The sequence below is a fragment of the Leishmania mexicana genome, chromosome 29, assembly GCF_000234665.1.
Source record: "Leishmania mexicana MHOM/GT/2001/U1103 complete genome, chromosome 29".
Classification (NCBI taxonomy): domain Eukaryota; phylum Euglenozoa; class Kinetoplastea; order Trypanosomatida; family Trypanosomatidae; genus Leishmania; species Leishmania mexicana.
Window position 1 is genome coordinate 82,528 of NC_018333.1, and position 21,806 is coordinate 104,333.

Genomic DNA, 21,806 nt, shown 5'->3' on the forward strand with positions numbered 1-21,806 from the left:
ACCGGGCAGAGCGCGGCGAGCGATTGTTAGCTGTGCTTCGCAGGGACCTCTGTTGTGCTAACCAAGAGCGCGCGCCGGAGCTGAACGGCGCGTTTGGCACGAGGAGGAGAGGGAGAGAGGGTAGTGGGGGTTAGGGACATGCACCTCGAACAAAAATAAAATGCAGAGACGTGAAGAGAGTTTGAGCAGTGCCGTGCGGCACCGGTGGATACCAGGGAACCGCGCAGAGGAGGCTGCAGCCCGCTGCCCTACAGCCACCCCCGCCCCCCCACCCCACAGCCCGCATTCTCTCCGTAGAACGACGCGCGTCCGTAAGGAGCGATATAACGTGCAACCGGAGCAGAGAGGACAGCCATAGGAGGGGGGAGAGGGCCTGGGCTGTAGTGGGCCGATGTGTAAGCGTGTCGCAACAATTCCTGGCAGAAGCCCTGCGATGACGGCGAGGTGGCACCGGTTCGCCACCTTGTACAGCGTAACCGTCCTCAACACACCATGTGTCGGCATAGGAGGAGGCGCTATGTTGTGCTACCTTCAGGCAGCGCCGCGGCGGGGTACGGGTATGCGTTCACTGTTTGGTCTGTGTAGGCTTGGCATTGCGCCTACCTTTCTGAGAGAACACGTATGGGTGGTTATGAGAGGAGCAGTAGCGGTGATGACGGTTAGTTGCACGATCCTGAGAGACCCGTTCGTATCCTATTGGTGCCATCGCGGGGGGAGGGGGGAAAAGAAGAAGAAGGCGCACTCACGCCTCCGCCTCGCGCGCGTCCCGCCACCCTTTGCACTACATGTGTGCCGATTGTGCGATGCGGGCCCACTCCTACGACCTCCATAGACACGCCCGCACAGTGAAGCAGAAGGGAGGGTGGAGGCCGGCCTGAACCAAAGAAAAGAATAAATGCGGCATGATGGCTCACATCGACAGCGTGCGCCTAATCCTCAGCGCACACCACGGCAAAGGAGAAGAGAAAACCGTGATGTGTCTGATTTCGGTTCGCTTGCTGTGGCTGTGCAGGATGCTGCTGCCCATGCGCGGCTGCGGGCGGGTGTGCTCGCAAAGGGGGTGGTGTGAGGTGCAGGGAGAAGAGGACGAGATATGGCGCCCCTCTTCGCCTCTGTTCCTCGACGGAGTTGGCCGTTCATCAGAGGGAGACGTGAGGAGGCCGTCTTTCTGAACACGCTCCAGAGTGCATCTCCGCCGTCCTCGCCCGGAAACGAGCGACGCACAGACACACACGCAAGCACAACGCGACGTGGCACACATCTGCCAAAGCGGGAAGAAAATAAAAGAGTAGAGAAGGTGACGAGCACACGTCGCGCAGACGAGGGTCGGCGCATCTGAAAAAAGAAAAGAGGCCGCCAACATGCATGCATGGCGTGGCGGTGGAGAGAGATGCGCAGCAGCGCGGACGTGTCAACAACACGCGCACAGACTGCGCAGTCTCCTCATCTAAAAAAAAGGCCACGGTGAAAGCGAAAGAGCGAAGGAAGGAGCGTGTCGTCGTGTCTGAGGACACTTCTGTGTGTGTGCCTGCTCGTGATAACAGATGAGCCAGCGAGTACGTGTCTCGCCGTCTGCGTGACCACCAGGCGGGATGCCTCCGGGAGAGGGAGAGGAAGTAGCAAGGGGCTGCACGAGAGACAGAGAGGCACACATCCGCCCCTCCTGGCTTTCTTTGTCCACTGCGTCACGCTCGTCTCGACCTTCTCTCTCCTTGCCTTCTCCGTCCACCCCTCCCCCCCCGTCCAGCCCGCCTCTCATCCGCTTCGCATGGGCATGCGGGTGCGCGTGTGCTTGTCAGGCGACCGTCTGCCCCCGTCCACACAAATGCGCTCAAAAAAGAAAGCAAGACACAAAGTCATCTTCCGAGAAAGTCGCAATCGGTGAGGGCGGCCGTGGACTGGGGGGCGGGCGCCCAGCAGGGAGAAGCGGGCCGTCGCAGCGGCAGTGCCGGAGGACACGGATGAAAAGCGAAGCATGAACACTCGAAAACACATTTGAAAGAAACAAACATCGAGAGAGCAGGGAAGCGTCGCGAGATGGTCGGTGGCGAGACGGACAGGCAACGCCGGCCAGTCCCCCCTTCCCCACAGAGTACGTACGTCTCTGTGTGCCGCGCGAGAAGCGCGCCTTCTGCTGCGTGTCTGCACGTGCGAGCGTGCCATGGTACGGGGTGAGTTGAAGAGTCTGGGGGAGAAGAATAGCGGAGGCCCTCGATCACTGCGTCGCCACCCTCCTCTTTCTCCTCGCTTTCAACTGGCACCTCTCTCCGAGCATGCAACGCTGTGCCGCTGTCGGTGCTGGCAATGCCGCCTCGCTCGTGCGCGCTCGTAGGGGCGCCAGGAGAGCGGCTGGAAAGATGGAGGGTGCACACTGATCAAGATTATGCCGATGAGGGGGAGAGAGAACGCGAGCATGATCAAGGAGATTATAAGGCTGCTGCTCTCCGCCAGCGGTTCGTAGCGCAGCTTCCCCGTCTCAAAAGCCTCCACCGATGGGAGCAGCGTGTAGTGCAGCGTCGGCGATGCCTCGAAGAAGAGCGACGCGTTCGCTTCCGTTGCCAAGTAGGTGTACGGCCACGATGTGTAGGGGAAGGAAGCTTCACTCGCGGCCGCAGTGGCGCTGCGCACCGTGAAAGACACCTGGCACTCCTCCGTTATCATTCCGGTGAGGTTGACGCGCAACACGGCTGAGTCGAGCGATGAGGAACCTGCCCAGATGAAATTGCCGGCGTCGCGCAGAGGCGAGCCGCACCGCAGCACGGCCGACACTGTTGCGCAGCGGAGCATGTACGTCAGGAAGGCGGCATGGTACTCGGAGATCCCGCGCATGTGCAGGAGTGAATCCATGGCGTATTGAGAGAGAAGGACGTAGTCTCGCACGCCGACCGTGAGCACCGTCTGATTCATGAAGAGCCTCGAGTTGTTGGCCAGCGTGATGGTGTGGGTGGGCAGGCGCGATGCACGCAGCTGGAGGCTGTAGCTGGAGAGGGCGCTGTAAGTGGGCTGAGTAGTTACGGCTGTGGCCCCGCCGCGGGCAGCTGCCATCACGCCGCACTCCTCGGCGCCGAGGCCCGTGGTGTACTGCAGGGCCACCGAGAGGTCAAGCGACTCGGTAGTTGCAGTGATCGTCAGGAGCGGAACGGTGAGACCGTACATGCAGGTCACTGACCCCTCCAGCGACGTCGTCGCAGGCAGCCCCGTGGCGGGTTCGCCGGTGCCCCTGCCGTACCCGCCGAGGGGGATGCCATAACCGGCCACCACGTTCGAGTCCACAAGAAGACGGCCTGGCGATCGCAGGTACGAGCGCGGTGCGGCCGGGCCGGCTGGACGGCGTAGACACGCACGCACTGGTTGACCGGACAAAGACGTCACGTTGCCCAAGGCACGCTGCGGCACGCACGCGCACGTGTTGCGCTCCGGTGTGGCGCTCAACACCGAGTAGGAGCCACTTGTGCACGCCGCACACACAGGCATAGCAGAGGTGCCACCCGCCGCGACGCCATAGCCATAGCCGGAACGGCAAACGCCATCGAGTCCTCTGGATTGGCGCACCGACAAGGCGCTGAGCGCCGCACTCACTTTGGCGGTGACGGCAGAAAAAGGGGCCACGTACAGGCCAAGCGAGTGCACGTCTGTAAGGGCCTCCACGTCTCTGCCTTGCTGCTCGACAAAGGCCTCCGCCTGCGATCGCCACGTAGCCTCAGCTCTGCTCAGCGCTTCGTGCAGTGGGGTGACAGGGGACGCCGTGCTCGAGAGTCGTGTCACCATCCCTGGCACGTAGTCGTAGTGCAGTGGCAGCGCGGCGAGTTTCGAGCTGCTGCTGGCGAGGAGAGGTGGACTCTTGAGCACCCATTGCTCGCGCTCCACGTAGCCCGCCACCCACCCTGCCACGGAGAGGTACATCGTCGTTTTGGCCGACGGCGGGGACATCATCTGTGACTGCCTCCACAGCGGCCAGTCCACTGTCACCGGGTTGCCAAGCACCGCCCCATCCTTGTAGAAGACTACCGTGCTCGTCGAGCGGCTCAGCACGACGCGGTAGGTGGTCTTGGCGAGGTGGTCGACAGCCATAGATGTGACACTCCACTGCCATGGGGCACTGAGCACCGTGAGCGACGACGGGGCAGGGGCCGTGGAAGGCGCCTTGGTACGGTCGCCCGAGGCGGGGGTGGCGTCGGCGCTCTGCGGAGTGGCTAAAATGGACACATTCAGCAACAGCCGCAGCGTGAAGGTGACGGAGGGGGGCGGTGCTGCGCCAGTGGCGGAGGTGGTGGTGGCTGTGTCACCGCCCTCGGGGCACTGATAGCTGGAGACAAGCGACCACGACAACCGCGACTGTGATGCGACTCCCTCGCCACCCTCTCGCAGAGCAACCAGCACATGTGCAATAGAGGTGTTGGCAGCGCCGGTGCCCGACGCCCGCTGCTGAGAACGAAGTAGCGACGTGTGCATCTCCCACAGCAGCGTGGCATTCAGCTGCATCGCCGCCTCCCAGGCAGCACCGTCGTGATGTGGCGGCAGACCCGCAGACAACGTCGCAGTTGCGGAGGCAGCGGAGACGGAGAGGGGTTGCAGCAGCAGTCCCACCGTCCGCAACGCCTCCGCTGGCACAGCAGAAGACACGACGCGATGCATCAGCGCAAACTGGCACGACATCGGCTCGTCCGTCGTGCCACTACCAACGAACGCGAACACGCGTGCGTCGTGCGACTGAGCAGGGAAGCTGGAGGGCAGCAACGATGCAGGCCCCACACACGTGTCGTACCAGCCGCCGTTGCGCTTGTCATTGATGACTGCAGTGGTGTTGTAGAACAGGCCCGGAGTCGACACGCAACTGCTGTGCAGCGGCGCCTGGTAGACGTCGATACAGGCGTATCGGCAAGCAGCCTTGGCGTTGTCGAGTCCTGGGCTGGGGCTGCCAGCGAGCACAGCGCCAGCAGGAAGTGCGGGGCAGCCGTGCATGAGGCCGTCACCTGGGCAATAGACAGGCGTCCCGGCCCTCAGCAATGCTGAGCAGGCGGACGGGCATGCCCCGCAAGCCGCCATGTCGGGCTTTGCGTAGGTGCCGGCAGCGCATGTCTCTGCAGCCTGTGAGCCGACAAGAATGCCGCGGCGGGCCTCCTTCGACGCTGCGCGGCCCAACGTCTTGCCCAGAGCTTTGCGAGCGGCAGGGTCAGCCGTGCACGGCTCCTTGGGCACGGAGGCAACGACGCTCGGCGTGTAAAGAGACGTTTGGCTTGTAAAGCTGGTCGACGCCTGCTGAAACATCGTCCAGGCGATGGCTTCGCTAGAGGCGGAAGCCGTGGCGTCAGTGGATCGTGTCGGCAGCAATACCGTCGACTCGTAACGCGTAATACCGGGCACAGTGTCCGAGGTGGGCTTCACGGCACGCATCTGATCCATGTCCCAGAGAAGAACGAGAGAGTCCCTGACGGTGATCCCTGAGGCCTCTGCGCGTGCCTTCAGCAGCGCCTGGGCACAGTCGGATGGAGAGGTTACTGCGACAGAGGTGAGAGGTGTCGTTGCGTCGAGAAAGGCGGCCAGACACGCCACGAACGCTTTCTCGCTCCTTGGCAGCGATTCAGTCAAACGTGTCACGCGTGCTGTAGTGGCCGCTTGGAATGCTGTAGCATTGGCCATGGCATGCGCCACCGAGCCCTCTCGCATCGTCCGCATCGCCCACGCCTGCATGTGAGTCGCGGGCTCCACCCACACCGAAGAGGATGCGTCCAGGAACGGTGCGTCAAAGAGGGCGGTGACGGAAAAGACGTATGTCGTGGTTACGCAGTAGGTGTGCTGCAGGAGCTGCAAAGCAAGCGCATCCGTCTGTTTCTCGCTGAGGGTGTCCGCACCGCTGCCGCTGGATAAAGCCGCCTCCAGGCTGTCGAGCGCGTCCTCCATGTAAACGACAAGACGCGCGAAGGTTCGAAGTCCGCGCTTGCTGCTCGTCAGAGAGTACCGCAGCTGCGGCCACGCGTCCACTATTGGACACGATACCTTTGGCGCAGGTCCCGGCTCACCCGTGATGAGCTCAGTCGCTGCGTTGTCGAGCGATGGCGCCACTTGCGACGGCGTCAGCGTTGCGACGGCAAGGCGGTAAAGCAGCGTCCACTTGCGCTGAAGTTGCGGCACGTACGTGGACCACAGGTAGCTGCCCCACTGCTCTGCCACCGCTCGCTGCATGTCCGCTGCCTCCGCTGCATCCGACAAGTTCAGAGGGGCGGCGCTGTAGGCGCGCGCTGCCTGTTCAGCGTGGGCAAGAGCGTCCACTACACGAGGCACTGCAGTCCGCAGCCACGCTCGCTGGGGAAGGTAGTCGCTCACAAACGCCGTGAGCAGCTCCGCTGCACACAAGCCCTTGGCGGAAAGGATCAGTGACTCGTCGTCGCGCGTGGCATTCGCCGTGGCGGCGAGGGAGTGTGCCGTCCAATTGGCGTGCAACGCGTCGAGTTCGCCCAGCACGCACTGTGCGGGCGACGACTTCAGTACTCCTGCGCAGGTGCCCAGAGAAGTGGGAGTGGTGAGCGTTGTGTAGCACCCTTGCCGCAGGTCGAGTCTGCCGGCCACACGGGCGGTGAGCGATGCGGCATCACCTGTTGACTCCGCCGCCGATGGCGACACGAGGTACACAGGGCTGAACTGCGCATCGAACATGGAAAAGGTGAACGGAGCAGTTATTCCGCCTGCAGATGTGCGTGTATGCGCACACACCGGACCCGAAGGGCCGGCGGGGCTCTCTGCTGTTTCGCCCTTCACGACGTAGGCGAATCCACCCGCACTCCAAACAGGCGCCAACACCGCCTCTGAGAGCTGCATGAGGTTGGTGAAGGCCGTTACCGCGTTCATGCTCTCGTCGGTAAGCGCGGGTGCGATTCGCTCCGCATTCGAGGGTGGCGGCTGTCCGGTGGCACGTAGCGCGGCACCAGAGCCGCCACAGCTTGGCCCCAGTAGCAGCAGTAGAGGCAGCAGCGCCAACCACGCGCCGGCATGGCCAGCCCGTCGACGCAGCATGATGGGTCTCCCTCCTCTGTGCGACGAGGCTAGAAGAGAAAGGTATCTGTAGCAAGACGAGAGCCAGAGAAGGGGGAGGGAGAGACGAGGTACAAGAGCCTTCGAGAGAGAGGCTGGAAGAAGAATGTGTCAAAGCCTTCGACTGATCACGCACACGCACACGCACAGAGAGAGAGACGGGTGGGCTCACAGCAGCGCGAGCGTGTGACAAACAACAGAGGCGCGGCAAGGCAGTAGAAAGAGCAGAAAAGTACGCCCAACGTGTGCCTCCTTCGAAGTGGCGAAGGGAGGGGGAGGGGGAGGGAAAGTCGTGAGCGGGAAGGCGGTGGTCAGGTGGGGCAGGGTGCTTTCATGAAAGCGAGATTGCCCACACACACGCACAGACACACAGACAGACGCCGCTCAGGGACTATATATTTAATAGGTGTGTGTGTGCGTATTATATATATATATATATAATGTAATGCTGGGAGAAAGAAGGGAAGAGGCGTCAACGTCAGAGAAGGGCAGGAGAGAAGCGAATAGGTGCGCACACTCCGTGCAAAGGTGCGGCTGCCTCGTGTCTGTCCGCGAGGTGCGGCGGTGCGGTTGGCGGGGAGGAAAATTCGTGTCAAGACGCATACATCCGTGCGAGCGGAGTTCGTGAACGAGGGAGGGGCGACAGTGAGCCAAAAGACGCGTTTGGGTAACCGAATTATCGAAGGCAAGATGTGTGCGTGTGTGTGGGGAGGAGGTATGGTGGAAGTAGGTCAGATGCATTCGAGAGGGGCGAAACACGAGAGAGCGAGAAGAGAGTGGCCGGTCGACAGCGATCATGCAAAAGAACACTGAGGCAGTGTGGAAGAGGGGGGGGCGATGCATCCTGCGGCCAAGGCACTTGGCAGTCGTGGGGGAGGGGAGGATATGGCACGCCCGCTCGTGAAGGTTACTGGGTCCATCACCTCGCACATGACGAGTACTAAAGCGCAGTCTCACTGGAGGATCGTAATCACCACGGCGTATGGCAGTGGGCACGTGCGTGGGCAGAACTCGTAGAGGGAGAGGGGACAGTCACGTTTTGCACGGCTGATATTGGCCCCCCTCCCCTCCCCTCTCCTCACTGTCTCCGCACAAGCGCGATGAAGTTCGCCTCTTCGCTTAAGCTTTTCTGCGCTTCATCGTCTGAGTTTGTTACGTCACCCTCCGTGATCATTCTGTGTGGCCTCTATGAGCTCAGGCACGCGTGAGACACGAACACGCACGCACGCGGGCATTGGTCCACTTGTCCGTCACGCAACAAAGTAAAAGAGCCCCCGGCGGCGATACTCCCGACGGCAGCACCACAAGCACATCACGTCTGTGCAGAGTGGCGGGAGAGGGAGAAGGGGGGCTGATGGCGGAGACAAGAGAAGCATGGGGGTGGCGAGGGCCGCCTTCAGCCGCCAAACAGCAGCGCATAAAACACCACTGCGGTGCTTGCGCGAGGCACAGAAGCGCCAGCAGTGCACCCCTGCGGGTGTATGTGCACCTGTACAGGTGGGCGGCCACAGCCACGGAGATCATGCGCCAGTGCATCTGTGGCCAAACCGTCTGTCTACACTCGAACATCCCCCGTCTACCTACCCCACAGGTCTCCAATCAAGCCTCCCTCTGCTCTCCAGGCTCACTTGAGGTACTCCTCACCTAGCAGGAGCTGGTCGCGCTCGTCCACGAAGGCCAGCGACTCACCAGCCCACTCGTCCGCCTCCCCTTCACCGAAGGGCCTGTCCAGGGAGACGGTGTCGTACGGTGTGTCGGCGTCGTCGTTGGAGTCCCAGTAAAAGTGAGTGAGACGATCCGCGTCCACGTCCTGAACGTCGAAGAAGGCGTTGGAAATGTCCTCCGTGTTACTATCATGCGGGTTGCGCTGTTGAGCGTAGCCGCGCCTGCCCTCCCGCAAGGAGCCGGCGTAGCTCAAGGGCGTCACCGAGGAGGAGGTCAAGGAGGCGCTGTTGGGCAGCGCCAGCGCGGTGCTGGAGGCGCGGCTCAGGACACCACGGTAGAGCCGCGTGCCACTCAGCGACGGCGCCACGTAGCAGCTCGCACGGCAGAGAAGTCCTGATAACGCCATTGAACGTGCTTCGGTCCGCAGGATTCGCTCACGCACGTTCGACCGAAGATCAGGAAAAGTGCTGTGGCGCAGAGGATTTTATGTGGCCGCCGTCGCGCAGGACTCGCGAGAGAGCTTCACGGTGTGGTGCTCCCTCCCTTTCGTATCTGCGCGAGGGTCAGCGTGTATGCCTGTGCCTTCACAGGTGCACTCTGCAAGCCACGTCGCCTGACGCTCGCACACCGTCCGCTCTTTGACGCACGCTGAAGCGATACGGACGCCAACGACAGTCCCCCGTCACTCCCCTCTTGCCCGCCGGCTCTATCGGAGCGGGTGTGGTGTGCTGCACGTACGAGAAAAGATGCCACGAAAGGAGAAACCGGAAAAGGGCACGAGACAGTGGCGCGCTCGCTCTTCCACTTTCGTCGGCGCTTGTCTGGCGAGTTCGCGAGCCTGTGCCCTTACGGGAGCTGTGCGGAAAGGGAAGGGCAGTGGGTGGCGACGTAACGGTGGTGGCACCCACAGACACAATGCGGGTGCCCTGCGGTGCAGCACCCAGCAGGCCAGTGAGGAAGGAGATACAACAGAAACTGTTTCTCACGGGAAGCGAGAGAAACTGATGTGAAGGGCGTCTATGGTGTGTGCGGGTGCGCCTGTCTCTCCCTCGTGCGTACGCGTGCGCGTGTGCCTGCCGAGGGTCACACGGAAGCGATGCGAGAGAGGAAGAGAGAGAAGGGGGAAGGACGCGGGGATGGGGTGAGCAGGCTCCTCAGCTCAGGGGCGGTGGGCGGGGGTAGAGAGGGAGGGAGGGACAGACAGAGCGATAACCAAGGGTGGACGCATCGGCTTGCACATAAACTGGCGCTGATGGGGCGCCGTTCCAGAGGACGGAAAGAGAAAAAGGCAAAAGGAAACGACGGGCCGTCGCCGCGGAGTCGGGGAGGCACCAGTGCACTGCACTGGTCCAGCGGGGCACGCGCGCCAAGGACAGGGAGGAGGAGAGAAGGGAGAAGCGCAATGCGGCCAAGAAAGATTGACGAGAAACGGCACAACAACAGCGCAAGAAGGCGCGAATACAGGACCGAGAATCGGGCCACGGAAGCAACTATGTAAGAGAAAACGAAACAAAAGGCGCCGGACACATACACGCAAGTGCGAAGCGGGCGGAGGGAGAAGCACTCGACTTGGTGCGTGGAGCAGAAGGAAATCGTGTCGCGCGTCATTCGCTGTGCTCACTGCCACTGCTACTATCAAACAGCCTCGGCTTCTGGGTAGCGCTTCCTGCAGTTGATTGCTTGGTGGTGGGTCCGCGAGCAGAGTGTGGCACGCTCGTCGGCGACTTCTGAGACCCCTGACCGCTAGCCATGTCACCTATGAGGTCTTCACCGATGTCGCTGGAGTCGGAGCCAAACGAGCGCAGACTCCTTCGCTGCGTCGAGGACAGTGCATCTCTGTCTGCCGCTGCCCCCTCCTCCCGCTCTGCGGGGTCGCGCTGCAACGGCAACGCAGTGACAGGCGGAGCAGCATCACCGGCCCTCTGCACCGCAGAGGTGGACGGCGTTCGCAAAGATAAAGAAGTGCTCTCACACGCCGACGAAGCGCTGCGTTGATCAGACATGTGCTGTCGGTCGACCTCTGCCGCCTCAGGCGACGGCGGCGGTGCGTCATCAGACTCCGCTGTAATCGCCAGTGTAGGAGCTGCCGAGGATTCGGCGTGTAATGAGCGGCGTGGCGGAGGTGGAGCAGCGACTGTGGCAACTGCATGAAAAGCGCTGGCACTAGGCCCCGTCACAGCCTCCGACAAGGCGTCCGCTCCGTCTGGCGGCGGAAGGGGCGGCGGTTCACTGGAGAAGAATGCGCCTGTGGTCATCGCCAGCACCCCGTCTCTCAGACGGTTAGATCCATCACTCCCACTGCTGTGATCGCCCCACGCAGCACGCGGAGGATCGGCGAAGCCAAAACCGACCTCTGCCGCTGGCGGCGGCAGTGGAGCTGGTGACGAGTCCACGTGCTGCAGCGCGACAGCGGGGTCGACGGATGATTTGGCAACTGCAACACCGTGTGAAGGTACCGGCGCACCGGCCGCCTCGGGTGTCGTCGCGCTCTCATCAGCCGTCGACGTTCGGCCTTCGACGGCGTGGGTCGATGACGGTGGAGAAAGAGCGTGGCTTGCGCTGCAAGGTGAGGGAGGAGGGCTGGCTGACGTCTCCTCTGCCAACGGAGGGGGCGATGGCGCGCTGTGCATGGTCTCCATAGGTGAAGGGCAGAAGACGGTAGCAGGGTCGCCCTCTTCCTGTGGCGACCCAATCGGCGGTGCTGCCGCCGCTTCAACAGAAGAAACAGCAGTTGCAGCTGCGAGGCGCCAGCGCTCTGCCGCATCCGCTGCCTCCCGCATCAAGGTCTGCCGCGCCGCCGTCTCTTCAGTCAAGAGACGCTGCTGTTCCGCGTGCTGTGCACTGAGTTGCTGCGCGGCGCGAAGGGAGTAGGCACATTGAAATTCCAGGCCACTGCAGGACATGTAAGCCTCCGCCTCCAGGCCGGCACGGGCGGCCTCCTCCTCCTCTTCAAACAGACGCAGGGCAGAGGAACATGCCGCAGCCCATTGCTGCTGGGCCTCTTCTGGCAGTAGCCGCCGCCGTCTCTGTTCTTCGGACACCAGCTCATCTCGTGCCTGCATCTCCTCATGCAACAGCATCACCTGCGCCCGCAGCTGCGATGCACAGAGCTGCACCACCCCCTCGCCGCCGTCCATGTACTCCTTCCAAAGCTCCTCGCGTGCCGCCGCCTCCTCGCCCTTCAAGTTCTCCTGCGCCCTGCGCTGAGCAGCCAACCATTCCTCAATCTCGTGAATGGTCGACCACCACTGCTGCTGCACTGACCACCGCTCTTGCGCCTCCTCCGCACAGCAGTCAAAGAGCGCGCGGCCGCCGTGCTTCTGCGCGTACAGTTGCGCCACCACCTCTAACGTTGCATCGTGCGCCGCTATTAGCGGATGCAGCCACTCGCGGTCGAAGTGGACGCATGCGCCTTTCGTGTATAGGTCCAGCATGTCATCCCAGAGCCATCGCTGGCGCTGCGCGATGCAGCGGATGCGGGTTTGCCGCCAGTGGTCGAGCTGGAACTGCAGATCCACCCGCACCGGGCCACCAGTCCCGTCACTGCCCTCGTCGCCGTCGTCGCTTGCGTAGCTCGCCTGCTCAGCGGTTCGCACCGCCTCCATCATTTTCAGAAGCTCATCTTGGGTGCACGGGTGGGTGGCGTAGCTGAGCAGCGCACGCCAGTGCTGACTCACGGTGTCCCGCGCCGTGCGGCACCATGTCTGCCACTGCGAAAGCTTGTAGTGCAGATCCGTCTGCTTGCGCGTCGCGGAGGCGAGTTGCGCCTCCAGCTCAGTCACCTTGCCACCCAGAGTGCGGCGCAGTGCCATGGCGGACTCGATGCTTCGGCGTACCTCCTCTTTGCGTGTTTCGACCTCCGTCTTGGCCCGCTGCAAGTTCAGCCGCAGCTCGTCCTGGTGTCCCAGCAGGTCTGTCTCTGCGACCCGGCGGCCCTCCGCCTTGCCGTCGCGCAGACCTCGCATAAACTGCTCCTCAGCAAGTCGGCAGCGATCCACCTGATATTGCCTCTCGCGTGCGTCCAGCGCATCAACAATGTCCTTACGCAGTATATCCGCGTCGGTGGCGCGGTGGCTGCGCTCGTCCTCCATCACCTGCAGGTAGCGCAGGCGCTCCCGCTCCGCCAAGGCGCGCGCGGCGGCCAGCTTCCCGTCAGTTAGTCGATGTTGAGCCTGTGCCTTGCAAATCGCCTCCTCGGTGGAGGACGACTTGGAGACCAACGTTGCGCTGCGGCGCCGCTCTTCGCTGAGGGACTCCTCAATCGTAGAGATCCGCTCCGCCAAGCCCTTAGACTGGATCTCATGAACGTCGAAGCGACCCTGCAACTGGCGCAACTCCTCGCTTGAGGCGTCGATGTAGCGACGCAGCGCTGCGACGCGCCGCTGTAGATCTTCCTGCTCCTGTTCCTTCACACGAAGCTCATCCTTCAGCTTTACGAGCTGCCGCTCCCGCTCCAGCCGCGCTTCCATAGCCTTGGTGGCACCGTTGTTCTTCTCCTCCAACAGCCTCTGCGAGTCACTCACAGCGCGATCGATACGCTGCTGAAGTTCTTTGCTGCGAGACTCAAGAACCTGCATGGCGCTGTCGCACTCGTCAAGGTGCTTCTGCGCCGTCTCCTCCTCCTCCACAACCCGCTGCACCTGCTCGAGGAGGGCGCGATTGCTCAGCAGTGACGGCTTTGGGCGCTCCATGTGCCGGTGCCAGTCCTGGGAGAAGATGGCAGTCACGCCGTGAACGTCCTGTGCTGTCGCGACCGCCGTGTTGACGCCGAGCTCTATCCTGCGGAGCACCGACATGTGCTCAGCCGGGATGCCGTTTGTGCTCAGAAACGCGGGGACGGTGGATGCAGCCGAAGAAGTCGCCGGCGCCGCGACAACCATCAGTGCTTGCTCCGACCGCGCAGGCACCTGCCTAGCGTCCCCGTCCTCTGTCGCTGCGTACACGGAGGGTGGTGCCCTTTGCCCGTTGTCAGCGGCCTGCCTTGCCGACGTCGGCTCCTCGTCCACGTGCTCAACCCGCACCAGGCGGACCACAAACACCAGCCCCTGTGCGGAGACGTTCGCGAGAGAGTCCGACACGCGTGTGGTGAAACCCGCAGGTACGACAAAGACCCGCACGTCCTCCTCACGCATGCCCACGACGCTGCCCTCGAAACCGAAGGAGCCTTGTGCAAGCTGTGCCGCACTGGTACTCGGCTGGAACACATAGGAGAGCTGCTGTTGCTGAGAAGTGGTGGTCCCGCCAGCTGCATCGCCTCGTTGTTCGCCAAGAGCGCCAACAGCATACGTGTTGTCCTTCTCGGTCAGCTCGTAGGAGGTGAAGCTCACGTGGGCTCTGTCGCCGACCTCGAGACGGAGCGACGACGACGGGAAGCTCACGTCGTAGCTGAAAACGGACGCCCCCGGGGCACCGAAGAGGACGTAGAATGATACAACGCAGCAGGCCAGGAAGCGTGTCTGCTGGGCCGCGTCGGCGAAGAAGACACTCCAGCGCTGATCCGCATCGTCGCTGAAGGAGATGTGCCCCGATGACGCATGAGTGAGAAGGCGCAGCGATGTGTTGTGCCCATCCACGTAGCTCATGCGTGCCACGCAGAACGTGACCTGCTGCGCACTGTAGCACACGAGGCTGTACTTGGGAGGCCGAGACGGAAGGGCAACAACGGCGCACACACACGCGCCCTTGCTAGAGGAGGCGCCCGTGTCGCTCACTGAGAAGAGCTCCACAGGGAAGGCGCACACAGTCTCCTGCTTCATGCTTCGGTCTTGTCCCTCGGCGTATGCATGGAAGGGTAGGTGCCAGCCTCCCAGTGACGGCTTAGATGCGAGGCGAGTGATGGAAATGCAGAGAAACCAGGAGAGCCGACGCGAGGTGTGCGCTTGTCCGCTGTGGTGGCGAACCAAGGGATCCCTCTCCACGCCTCGTGAGTGTGTGCGTGGGCGCCGACGCCTGGTGCAGGATGAGTTTCGGTAGTGCTGAGGCAAGTGGGGGGAGGGGAAGAAAGGAATACGCTACTCGAGGACCTTACGGTGCCTGTCTACAGAGCCCTCTTGTCGATCCGGCGGCTACTCGACAAGACACACCAGACGCGCCCGATGAGGAGTGTGGGGCGGTTGCACGTGTCTGCCTGTGCGTTGGGGTGTGAGCTTGTGCATGCGTGCGTGCGCGTGCGCCGGAGTGGGATGCAGAAGTGGCAAGGGGTGCCGGTGGCCCGCCCGCACGGTCGGATGTACACACGCGTGCACATGATTGGCAGACATACACAGCCGAAGAGGAGGGAGAGAACGGAGGTAAGAGGAAGCGCCAGGCACGACAGAGAAGGTTACGACGTTAGAGGCGGCAGGCACGGCACATCAGCTCTGGCATCGCTAAAAGTATGTGCTGGAGGGGGCATTCGGGACTGCAAGTGTTGCGCCGCGATGCACTGTACTGTGGAGAGCCCTTGGTTAGAGGGAAGAGGCAAAGGGGATAGAGACAAGCACCAAGGGGGCCGCACTCGTATCCTCCAGCCACGGCCACATCGCAACGCCGGCGGCGCTGCTCGCTGCTGTGGTTGATCATCTTAGTGGGATGCCTAGCAGACTGCGCACGCCCACATACGCAGAAGCCCACGCACTCTTGGCAAGTAGGAAACAAACGAAGAGAGATGCACATGAGCGCGCTCGGCTTGGCGCTACAGCACATGAGCAGTCGTCCATCCCAGCCTAGCGCACATCACTCCACTACCTTGCGCGGCCTCGCTGATGTCGCGGCCAGAGCGGGGGCCCGTTGCCGCCACCCGAGCCCACCTCGCCGCCGCCACGACCAATGTTGTAGTAACGTCCCCAACCACTCGGGGAGCCAGCGACAGAACGCGATGATGAGGATGAGTACATCAGCATCAGTATCCCGGTCAGCGCCAATAACACGAAAGATGTCACCGCCATGGCTGTGTCGCTCCGCATTATGCTGCCACCGCTTCTGCCTGCGCCGCCTCCCTCGCCGCCGCAGTTGCTGTGCTCGCGAAGAAGAAAACGCTCTTGGAGCAGTTGCAGATTTAACTGCAACCCGTGCAGCCGGTCGCGGTACTCGCTGGACTCCCTCTCCGCTGCCTTGTACTTTGCGTAGAAGTCGCTGAGGAGGATGCGGGTACGGTTGAGCTCTTGGGCCAGGTGGCGCTCTCGCTGCATCAGCAGCGTCAGCTCATGATGCGTGCTGCGCTGCTGCCGAAGAAGGTTCGTAAGAAGAGATCCTGCGGGGCTTCGATAGATAGACCCGGATGCGGAGAGGCCCTTGCGACTGGAGGTGCTCACAGGCAAGGTAGGGGCGCTAGTGGGGGTGGTCACAGCTGTGAAGTCGGACGCGCCAGGCGTGGTCGCCGCACACGAACCCCATAAAGCAGCCAGGTCTGTGATGGCGCACTTGAGGGACGTGTTCCAGCCAATGGGCTGCGCAGAGCTGCAGTTCGGCGACGGGAAAACAGGTGCGGTCGCGGCGAGTGCGATGGAGTTGGTTGGCGAAGGCAGCTTTGCATCCGCATCAGGCTGGGACAGCGGCCCTGTCTCGGCTGACACGCCAACGTCCACAGGTGCAAGGAGAAGGTCATCGGCGTCCACTCCCCTCGAAGCTCCGACAGTCGCAGCGGCACTGTCCCGCATGCCAGCCGCAAGCTCCTCAATGGAAAGTGTGGGCATCCGGGCGTCCTTCGCAGACGTGGCGCCGTTCCTCGACGGAGCTGCGCTGCTGCCAGCCAAGGACGGTGCCGTCACCTCCTCCAGTGTTGGGGGAAGCGCTGGTAGATGTAAACGATTCATGTCCGGCGTGTCGCGCAGGCCGCCGCTGGGGCCAGCGGCATCTTCGCCCGCGACAAGGTCGTCGCCCCCGTCGTACCGCGTCAGAGTCTCCAGAACGTCTATGCCGTACACCTGGAACGAAGTGATCGTGCACCACGGCTCCGGTCCGTACGAAGTCGCCCACTGCAGCTTGATGAAGCGCACTCGACTGCGCGGGGTGACGTCAAAGTACTGGCGACCGCGCCGCTGCTCCGCCTCAAAGTGCCCCAGCACTAACCAGGTGGGCGTCGGGTACTGTAGACTGCCAAGCAGCGTGAAGTTGCGCACACCGCTGCTAAAGTGCTCAGCATTCCGCACCATCACAGAGCGCACCTGTACATCGCGGATTACCTGCACCACGAATTGCTTCCGAGGTGCATCGCAGGGGCACAGCACGTACTTGTCCACGCTCTCACTAATCAGCGCCACACCGCCGTGGCATGAAGACGGCTCCATCGACACAACCGCGGCCCCGAGGTACAAGGAGGCGTAGTTGGTGGAGAGGCCCGGTGCCGAGCCCGTGGAAAGACGCTTCAGAGGGGACGGCGACGAGACACCGACTGCGGCGGAGGTGGTGGGACGCCAAAAGACGGTCAGAAACTCCAGCGGGGCGGAGAACAGCATGTACACCAGCAGCAGCAGCAGCGTGCAGAGCACCGTCAGTCGCTCCTGTGGCCGCATAACGCTTGCATCGAGTCGGGGCGTGAGAGTGTGATGTAGTGGCACGCTGGGAGAGAGAGAGGTGGTGTGTACTATTCATTAGAGACACTGGAGCGGTGGGGGAGGGGGGCGTGCACCGTTTGTAGAACTCGGCAGTCGCGGACGGTGAACGCCTTTGAATGCGTCGGTACCTTCACCGGTGGGAGAAAGATAGATGAAGGAAGAGAGTAACAACGAGGTCACGCCGGCAGGCGTAGAGCCCGCCCTTCACATACGCACAAAGATAGGTGTCTCTGCTGTGTCTGCGCATAGACGACGCGGCGGTGCCATTGGTCCCTCCAGCTTCTTGTCGTCCCCCCTCCCAGTGTCGCCAGCTACACCCCTCCGCAAGTGGTATACGAGATCGCGGCTCGGTCTGCCAGCGGGGTTCTCGCCGAATCGTATGCAGTCGGCCGTGGGTCACGTATGGGCGGTGAGTCACGGAGTGATGTGGCTCCGCGTTGACTGCACAACTATGTGGAGGATGGCCTGTGCGGAAAGCAGCGACAGCAGACAAAAAAGGCGCCTCACATGCGCAGCGCACCGCTACGCGCTCAGCTGCACTAGCACGGTTGGCGGGGCGGTGCCCCCATCGCGTGTCCGTCGTGACGGCTTGCTCGGTGGCCCGTTTCACACACGCGGCACCCAATCCGTGCAATGACGAGTCGTTGCAGAGGTCGTGTTCAGATGACTGAGCCGCGCGCATTGCTGTACCGCGCGTGTCCACGGCTGCGTCGCAGCACGCGATGGGCCCCGTGGCAGGCCGTGTAGAGTGATGCTGTACTCCCTGCTGTGTGGCAGAGAATGGACGCGCTGAGACGAACACACGGGAATCCCCGACACACGCACACACCCCACAAACAAACATCAGCCACAACGCAGCCAAACCGCACCACGGATGCAGCGCCTCAACAATCAACGAGTGCATGCTGGTCAACGGAGGCTGTCGGCTTCGGCGGCGGAGAGGCCCGCCACACGCGACGCTGCCGCAGGCGTCACGGTCAGGTCACCGAAGAGCTCATCGAACTCGGCGTCGAGGTCCGCAGCGATTTGCAGTGCAGACGCTCCGCGCGCCGCCGTGGCTGTCGCTGGAGCCACCGAGGACGTTGGTGGCGACACTGGCTCCAGTGATGCCGCCGCCACCGTTGTCACGTCGGGTGACAATGCGGGTGCAGTCAAGTGCCGCCGCTCGGGAGCGGGGACAACTGCTGCCGCGGGCACCGCTGCAGGGGCTGACAACGCCATCTCGACTGCCACCGGTGCCGGTTCCGGCACCACTGTACCCCGCAGCGGCCTAGCCGGGATGGACGTGATGAGGTCCAGATCCTCTTCTTCGCAGTCCTCGCCAAGCGAGAAAACCTGCTGAGGCTGCTGCAATGGTCGCACGGCGGTAGGATGAGCCACGGCTGTTGGTATGACCGCTTGCCCACTAGTGGAGCTTTTCGGCACCGCGGAAGGCGCGGTGGCAGAGGAGGGTCCAGTCTCGGCTCTAGAAGCGGGGGCCGAGCGGCTGATGGCGCTCGTCGTCATCTGAGCTGCCGCGATCTTGCCGGTCACAGAGGAGAGTGCTGTCAGGGCCTGCTCGCTGGTCTCACTGAGGCTCTCGCGGACGCGCTTCATCATCCCCCAGCCCCACGAGCCGGCCGCGGCCACGCTCTCCTTCGCCTTCGTGCCCAGCTCCTGGGCCTTCTGCCGCACTTCAGCCCCTTCCACCTGTGCGAGGTAGCCCGACACCTCGTTGAGAGCGGCAGAGATCTTGTGCGCCGTTTCCGACGCCTGCTGGCCCCAGTCGACGCTGGAGATACCCCGCTTGCCCGCCGCATTTTCGAGCGCCGCTGTCGCAGCGGGGCTCATGATAGCGTCAATGATGCGATTGCGGATCAGTGGAATCGTTGTCTTGAAGCCGCCTGGCACGATGCACACGAACGGGAACGCCTGCCGGTTGACGAGGTAAAGCGCAAAGACCTTCAGCAGGTTTATCTCCTCCACGATCGGTCGTCCAGTGCCAAAGAGGGCAAGGGGGTGCCCGCGGCAGGACTCGAGCCGCCGCAGCGCCTCCGCGAGGTCCTCGTGGTGGTAGCTCAGCACATCGCCTACGTGGACGGCCGTGGGCAGCCGCACATACTCAAAGCTCTCCCGTGAGCGGCAGTCGACAATTATGTACTCGTGCGAGAGGAGCTCGTCGCCGCCGCCCTGTGCCGCTGCACCGCGCTTCGTAAACGCAGAGGCGATGTCGGACCGCTCCAGCGGTAGGCTTGGCGTCTTGGCGTAGTACTCCTGCAGCTCCTGCGGTGTCTTGTTCAGCACACCGGCATCCGGGTAGAAGCAAAAGTCCAGCATGCGCTGTGTCGAGAGCGGTGTGACACGGTAGAGCAGATCGGCGTTCTGCAGCAGGGACTTGCCGCTCCACACAGGTGTCGGGGCGGTTGCGCGACCGTCCACCAACTCGGGGTCAATCGCGTCTGCCTTGCACGCTGGTAGTGTGAGCTTCATCTTGTCGAGGTGCTGCGTCAGCGCCTGCTTTGTGCTCAATAGCATGAGCGACCGACGGTGGGTGATGAGGTAGGCGTGTGCGACGTAGGGGACCATGACGGGGTCGCCCAGGATGAACACCCAGTCCAGCACCTTCAGCGCTGTGTCGTAGTCAGACTGCAGAACCAGCAGGCGCCGCGACCAGTCGAGCAAGTACGTGCCAATATTCACTTGCTGCTGGTCCATGTGGGTGGCGAGTTGAGGGTCGTAGAACTGCAGCATCAAGCGCAGCAAAGATGTCGTTGCAGGCTCGTAGAGGTGAGAAGCTGCTGACACAATGAAATCCTTCTGCAGCACGCACAGCATTCGATAGAGAGTGCGCAGCAGCATGTTCTTGTCAGTAGAACGGCTACCGGCCACCACGTACGTTACGCACAGGATGACCTCCATCATCGCCGGATTGAAGTAAAAGGCCGCGTCGGCGCCCAGGCGGTAGAAGAGGCCGGCGAGCTCGTCGGTGGTGACGTGGAGAGTGGCGGGGAAGAGAGCGGCGGCCTGCTTGCCCACGTGCAGGTGTGTCTCCAGTGCCCGTTTCGTGTACGTCGTCCAGTCCTCTTGCCCAGCTGCCCCACCCGACACCGCCAGGTCATCACTGTCCTCGAGAAGGAGCAGGCAGTACAGCTGGAAACGCTGCGGGCGAGTAAGCTCGTTGGAGAGCTGCGGAACGCGCATGCACATCTTCTGCAGGGAGCGCAGAGAGGTGCCACCATGCCTCGCAGTCCCCTCATCGCTGTCGAGCACGCTTATCAGTGCCGCCAGAGCGTTCTTCGCCTTGACCTCCCCTGTTGAGTGAGGAGAGGGCGGCGACTCCGTCGCTATCGCCTCGCTGTGTTCGGCAGCGGCCATCTTCGGATGCGATGCGCCCTCCGTGACAACTTCCCCTTCCGCCAGACTGGCCAGTGGCGGTGTTGGTGCAGCGATGGGGCCAGGCTCCACCTCTAGCGCGTGTGACGCCAAGTCCTTCGAGTGGTCGCTTCCCTCCATCGACGACCGCGCTGCGCTGGCGACACGGAAAATGAGAGAGAGATGGTAATATACAAAATCCCGAGAAGGGGGTTGAAAAGAGCGGTCCTGGGACGCAGCGGCGGTCTACCGTGCGCGTACGCTGGTGTTCGCACCTGCCAAGCGCGCAGCGTGTACGACAGAGAGGGGGAGAAGGGCGGAGAGGAGAGGAAGGTGTAAAGGCGCGCAGCAGAGCGTCAAGTGCAAAGTACAGCGAAGGCGAGAGCCGTCGGCGAGAAGTGGTGGTGGTGGAGGGGGGGCAACGGGAAGAAAGCCGGCAAAGCATAGCGTGTCCCTTCTTGCCCTCCCCCTGCTGTAGCATTCGCCTGGCCTTCCTGTGAGCAGCGAAGCAAAACAGAGATGAAAACGCTCGCCCTATATACGCGCCCGGTCCATGCAGCGGTGCTGCGCGCCAGCACACAACCACCAGGAGACCCTCTCACAGACAAACCCGGCACCCAGCAGCCCTACACCGCAACCAGCACCCACCACTTCCCTTGCTGGCCTTCGAGTTCGTCTTTTTTGCCACTGTAGGTGGTGTTTGTTGATGCATACTCTGTGTGCGTCAACGAAGCCAACGGCAATAATCGAAGACAGACGAGAGCGCGGAAAGCAGACGAGCCCACCGGCATGCGCTCTCGTGTGTTCGTCTCAGCGCGTCCATTCTCTGCCACACAGCAGGGAGTACAGCATCGCTCTACACGGCCTGCCACGGGGCCCATCGCGTGCTGCGACGCAGCCGTGGACACGCGCGGTACAGCAATGCGCCGGCTCAGTCATCTGAGCACGGCCTCAGCGTCGAGCTTGACCCGACCTCCGCCCCCCTGTCGAGCTGGTTTCCACGTGGGGTATCCCTCTCGAGGTGGCGCAGACTCCCCACACCGGTGGGCATTTGCGAGGGCCGAGGATGAGATACACGCTCGAGTCACGCTGGCGCTCCGCACATCGCATGGATGGCACAAACCTGTGCACTGTCGCAGGTCGCTCCGACGCCACGCCATCCAGGACCTGAGCGCTGACATCAGTTGCGATGCATCGCTCGGGCCTCCCCACGCCCGCAGCCACCCG

General features: G+C 62.7%; 5 protein-coding genes across 5 annotated transcripts; all 5 read right to left on the reverse strand.

Annotated features, from left to right (window-relative positions):
• Nucleotides 1–2,250: 2,250 nt before the first annotated feature.
• On the reverse strand, nt 2,251–6,816 carry LMXM_29_0290 (hypothetical protein, unknown function; the record flags this gene model as incomplete). The annotated part of the gene is made up of 1 exon (XM_003877126.1): nt 2,251–6,816. The coding sequence occupies one exon, from the start codon at nt 6,814–6,816 to the stop codon at nt 2,251–2,253; it is 4,566 nt and encodes a 1,521-aa protein (XP_003877175.1).
• A 1,837-nt stretch (nt 6,817–8,653) lies between these two features.
• Nucleotides 8,654–9,100, reverse strand: LMXM_29_0300 (conserved hypothetical protein; the record flags this gene model as incomplete). Its single annotated transcript, XM_003877127.1, has 1 exon — nt 8,654–9,100. The coding sequence occupies one exon, from the start codon at nt 9,098–9,100 to the stop codon at nt 8,654–8,656; it is 447 nt and encodes a 148-aa protein (XP_003877176.1).
• A 1,198-nt stretch (nt 9,101–10,298) lies between these two features.
• On the reverse strand, nt 10,299–14,276 carry LMXM_29_0310 (conserved hypothetical protein; the record flags this gene model as incomplete). Its single annotated transcript, XM_003877128.1, has 1 exon — nt 10,299–14,276. One exon carries the CDS (start codon nt 14,274–14,276, stop codon nt 10,299–10,301), a length of 3,978 nt encoding a protein of 1,325 aa, XP_003877177.1.
• Nucleotides 14,277–15,416: 1,140 nt separating this feature from the next.
• Nucleotides 15,417–17,186, reverse strand: LMXM_29_0320 (conserved hypothetical protein; the record flags this gene model as incomplete). The annotated part of the gene is made up of 1 exon (XM_003877129.1): nt 15,417–17,186. The coding sequence occupies one exon, from the start codon at nt 17,184–17,186 to the stop codon at nt 15,417–15,419; it is 1,770 nt and encodes a 589-aa protein (XP_003877178.1).
• Nucleotides 17,187–18,137: 951 nt separating this feature from the next.
• LMXM_29_0330 (conserved hypothetical protein) lies at nt 18,138–20,720 on the reverse strand (the record flags this gene model as incomplete). The annotated part of the gene is made up of 1 exon (XM_003877130.1): nt 18,138–20,720. The coding sequence occupies one exon, from the start codon at nt 20,718–20,720 to the stop codon at nt 18,138–18,140; it is 2,583 nt and encodes an 860-aa protein (XP_003877179.1).
• Nucleotides 20,721–21,806: the final 1,086 nt, after the last annotated feature.